Source organism: Lipotes vexillifer, unplaced genomic scaffold, assembly GCF_000442215.2.
Source record: "Lipotes vexillifer unplaced genomic scaffold, Lipotes_vexillifer_v1.1 scaffold1544, whole genome shotgun sequence".
In the NCBI taxonomy this organism is placed as follows: domain Eukaryota; kingdom Metazoa; phylum Chordata; class Mammalia; order Artiodactyla; family Lipotidae; genus Lipotes; species Lipotes vexillifer.
The window spans coordinates 775,340-780,676 of record NW_006791108.1 but is presented as its reverse complement, the minus strand read 5'-3'; the positions used below and the strand labels follow the sequence as shown (position 1 = coordinate 780,676).

At 34.2% G+C, this 5,337-nt stretch overlaps 1 protein-coding gene across 2 annotated transcripts in view; it reads left to right on the top strand.

Moving 5' to 3' along the window:
- Positions 1-5,337, top strand: part of RFX3 (regulatory factor X3) — a 291,441-nt gene that overhangs the window by 195,309 nt on the left and 90,795 nt on the right. For both annotated transcript variants that reach the window (XM_007464196.1, XM_007464197.1), the window contains one exon: positions 421-679. In XM_007464196.1, coding sequence (XP_007464258.1) covers positions 421-679 — 259 coding nt within the window. The remainder of the gene's footprint in view (positions 1-420; positions 680-5,337) is intronic.

Here is a 5,337-nt window from a genome sequence, read left to right as displayed (position 1 = left end):
TATGATTTTTTATAAGAAGGCTGTGGGCTTCCCTGGTGGCGCAGTGGTTGAGAATCTGCCTGCTAATGCACAGAACATGGGTTCGAGTCCTGGTCTGGGAAGATCCCACATGCCGCAGAGCACCTGGGCCTGTGAGCCATGGCCGCTGAGCCTGCGCGTCCGGAGCCTGTGCTCCACAACGGGAGAAGCCACAGCAGTAAGAAGACCGCGTACCGAAAAAAAAAAAAAAAAAAAAAAGAAATGTACCTTTAGTTTGGAAAGTAAACCCAACTATTTCTGGGAATGAAGTTTCATATAAAATACAAAAACTCACCATGTTCCCAAGGCTAAGCTGATATATTTTAAACATATATTCACACTAGAAAGAAAGAAATAAGATGATATAAATAAATTTCTTTCTTTTTTCTTCCTCTTCTAAAGCCGAACAACAACTTATCCTTACACAGAAACGCAGATGTACAGCCAAAACACTGGAGGGAATTACTTTGATACTCAAGGGAGTTCTGCACAGGTGACTACCGTGGTCTCATCCCACAGTATGGTGGGCACTGGTGGGATTCAGATGGGCGTCACGGGAGGACAACTCATCAGCAGCTCTGGAGGAACCTATCTGATTGGCAATTCAATGGAGAATTCTGGTCACTCAGTGACACATACCACTCGGGCTTCCCCAGCGACAGTAAGTATTTGAGTTTTTATTTGTTTAATTTAGGTTCTTGATAGCCTCTATTGTACATTTTTCTCTTTAGAGAGAAAAAATCCAAAACACTGGGCTGGGGCAACAATGTGTTGTGCAGTTTTAGTGTGTAATTTTTTCTAATATATGTTAAAATCCGTACTTAAATAGTAAAATTAAAAATGTTTACCCATATGCCATATGTAAAGTCATTTTGCATTCTACCAGAGGGACACTTTGGGAAGCACTGATCTAGGTGATTCCAATGAAAAACATTTATATTGGCTCTGATCATAGGTATGAGCAAATAATATCTTAGGAGCACAACTGCATATTTGAGTTTCCAAATTTTTAATATTTAATAAATATATTTATTTTGACACAAGATATCTTAGTGTGCTAAAATGCTGTAATAGAAATAGTAATAAGAACCTATGCGGAATTTGATATCCTCAAACTCTGTAACCTGGCCTTTACATTTTTACCTCAACTAAGCATAGGCAGAATAATCATTTAGAACCACCTCGCTAAAGTAGAAATGGAATTGATTTTCTAGATGTTTCATATAAAAGGGGCCTGGGGATTTGAATTAAGTGCATGTACCCCTTTTCCATAATCCTACCATATAGTTTGTTCTTATAATGAAATAGAAACAAATTGGGTAGAAAATAATTATATGAGAGGCTTTACATTTTTCATTTTGTGGATTTTCTTCATGATATAATAGGTACTTGGTAAGTATTTTGTATATACTTTTTGCTGTTTGTAATGATTGCATGTGTTCATACTTTCATCATTTAGTATCTTTTCCCTAATCCATTTTTTTAAGCCCTTTATTTTTAATTCACTATTTTCTGGTAACATCAGAACAGATAACTAACCGTTCTAACTGGAGAGTTCTTTTTTTGTCATTTTTTCTTTGTATTTTTGAAGCATTTCTAATGCCCATTTCTCTCTTGCCTTTGATAACACTAAATACAGCATTTCTAAACCTTTTAGTCACAGCAGTATATTTATGTAGATTAGAAACTAAATCATAGCTTCTCTGGACCTCAGTTCCCCTGTCAATAAAATAAGTGGTTAGTTAGACTAAATGATTTCCTGATATCCTCTCAGCTTTAAAATCATAATATTTACCAACAAATTGTAAAATGTTCTAGATGTAAAATAACTGTATCTCTACCATAAAAGGAAAAGGGGTAGATTAGGTACCAGTACTGTATAATGCTCCTGATACAGGCCATCCAGAATGTGATTTTCAGTGGAAAGGGAAGTACTTGCCACTTACCAAGGCCTTAGGAAAACCGGAAAAAATGGGGAGGAAGAGTCCTTTTCCACTTTCCTTTCATATACCCTCTCTCATGCTGGCTTACCAGCGCTCCATCCCCACCCCTCTCCTGCTTCACCTTCCCCAGGCACTGATACTTGCCTTCACACTGAATTTTAGTTATCTGTTAAACATCCTCATGAACTAGATAGATATGGGTTTACTAAATTTACTAGTGCTATCACTGAGTTAACTAAATTGATTATTCCAGGTCATGTATATATAGGTACAAACATTAGCAGGATGAATTTTATAGCTTGATTTTTTTGTTTGTTTTTCTGTAAAGAGTGTGAAAAATGACATGACTCCTTAAGTTATCCATTACACAAATTTGGTGCAATTTTTATTATATTAATTGGTAAATTAACACAAAATAACTGACTTATAACAGCTGAGAATAGTGGGAAAACTATTTTTAAAAAATCAATTCCTAAGTGTCAGTTGCACATATTAATTCACCCTTTTAAAAAGGCATTAATATTTAAGGTTCTGTTAAGGATGGTTTTTTGTTTTCATTTTTACAAGAAAATTTCCTTTTTAGCAAAAGGAGTTTAAAAGTTAAATAAAGAGAGAACTTTTGCGTGGAAAAATCATGAGGTGTCCTCATCAAAGCACATGATAGTGACATATGATAGATACATATTATCTAAATATACATCTGCTAGTAATTATTACCTTACATTTATTACCACAGTTTATATTTGATTTAGATCCCCCCTCAATCGTGCTGAAGATCTTCATCTGCTTCATTCACCGTGAGGTGGTGATTCTGTACACAGTTTCACATCTGTTCCTATAGTAAAGTTAACAAAGTTTAAGTGCTATGACACCTATTTAAGATTTCCTCCCATCCTCCTCTTGCCAAATGCTAGAAAATTTGTGCTATGTATTATAGTTGTTTAGACTCCTGAAACTCTAGATTTTTTGCTAGGTGCCGTGTCATTAAAAGAGATTTGCTTATTTTCATGTACCTTTTTCATTCACTGTAGAACCATAGAAAGAATGTCTATGAGCACAGTCTCTAAGAACCTGTTAGTCGAGATGCAAGCCATTTCTTTCCAAACGTTGAGCCAGACTGTGCCATATAAATTCAGTTTTTCTGACTGTTCTTTAGTATTCAGCCTATCACCCATAGCATGCCTGATGCAGCTAACTGGGTAGGAGTAGCCTCTACTATTGCCAGAATTCCTGACAGTAGTAGTCAATTGGGCTGTGCCTTAAGAGCCTGTAATAAGTGGAATGTATAGTCAGTCAACTCAGTTGATGTGAAACTAGTTAAATTTGAGGGCTCGGGAACAGCACAAACCTAATACCTTTATGCGGTTTCTGGTTACCAAGGTTTCCTGCTCTGGTTCCCAGAATAATTGCCTTTGCTGTCTCTTACATTTGACCTCTGTCTATATAGAAATACTTTCACTTAAATTTTTTTTTTTTTTTTTTTTTTTTTCCTTGCGTTATGCGGGCCTCTCACTGTTGCGGCCTCTCCCATTTGCGGAGCACAGGCTCCGGACGCGCAGGCCCAGCGGCCATGGCTCACGGGCCCAGCCGCTCCGCGGCACGCGGGACCCTCCCGAAACGGGGCACGAACCCTCGTCTCCCGCATCGGCAGGCGGACTCTCAAGCACTGCGCCACCAGGGAAGCCCTAAATTTATTAGGAATAACTTTCTGCCACAAAGAGGTTTACTCCAATGTGCAAACCAACTTCTCAGGATAAATCAGTAAAAAGAGATGATTTAAAATTGAAGCCACTACTAAGAAAAATAAATGATCAGCACTTGAAATATTTTGTTACCTAGTCTAATAGTCAATATAAAACCATCTTTCTTATAATAGAAGGATCTTTATTTACATTAATGGAGAATTTTTATTTGAGCATATGATTTACTTTAGTTTTATAACCTTAAGTGAAAAAATATTTTACATAAACATGTTTTAGTATTTCATTTTTGCTATGCATTGTAAAATGTTTCAGTTTTCAAGGTACATAGACATTTCAGAAGTTTTCAAAAGATTATTATGGTAACATTAAATTTTATTTGATGAATATATTATGGTACAAGCTACCAATATTCAAATTTGGTCAAAATACTTTTTCTCCTTTTACTGTGCTCTTTTATTTGGTCAATGGAGTCCATGTATAACTTATTAAATATGTATGTATGTATATATATTTTTACTTATTTAAATATAAGTATAAACTTATACACATTTAAAAGGCATTTCCTGCTGATAGTATTAAATAAGAATTTTCAAAAAGATTATGTAACATTTTTTATTGGAACATCACTGGGTATGACTTCAGCTAAGTTACTATTTGAGTAAATAAACGTTTTACATTTCATTAAATTAATGCTAGGGATCTATTTATTGTTAACATTTCAGGAGAACATGGACATTAAGGTAGAAGAGTTGACTACAGTCATATCTGAACTCATTATGCCTTGATCTTCCTTCTAAATACATCTCCATAGTGTTTCCTTATGTGTCTTTATTCATTTTAAACTCTAATTTATTTTTCATCATTATTTTTCATATAACCATATTTTTTTTAGAATTTTAGAATTTTGGAACTGGAACACATTTTGCATTTGAGAATCAAAAATTTATGATTGTAGTTAGTGACATTTTTGTATTTATCACAACATAGTTTATCTTATACCAGACTATACAATAATAAGCAATTTGCTATAAGAAATTTAATTTATTCATTCCTCCATAAAATAACATTTGAATTCTTATAATGAGATGGTTATTTATGGAGTTGTTTTTCTTCTTGATAAGAAAACTAACTAAATTAGATTACATTAATCATTTTTGAGACTGTGATATGAAAGCTAATTTTCTACTTTTCTGTATATACATTTAGTAATTATATATGTTAAATGGCTCTTGCTAAAATTAGATCCCACCAAAGGGCACAAGGAAAATGTGTTGAAGCTAATATTGTTCATATCTCTACCTTTTTTGATTAATGAAAAATACGGTAATTTTTTCAGTTGTTTGGAGGAAAATTTCAATGTCCATCTACTGCTATATAAGTAAAAGTTTGGCCTATCTTATATAATTTATAGAAAGTTAAGAATTCATTCAAGAATTGTAGGTGCTTCTATTTCTTTATCCTTGGGTTTGCATGTAAAGTTTTTATGAATTTATTTATGTGAATTAGTTATACATTCTTAAGTTGCACAATTCAAAAGATAAAAGAAAGTACCTAATGCAGTGTCCCTCTCACTTCTGTTCCTCAGTTCTTCTCCTTAGAGGCAATCAAAGTTATCAAGTTCTTTGAGTATCACTCTGGAGATATTCTCTGAATGTACAAGCAGAATGTCTCTC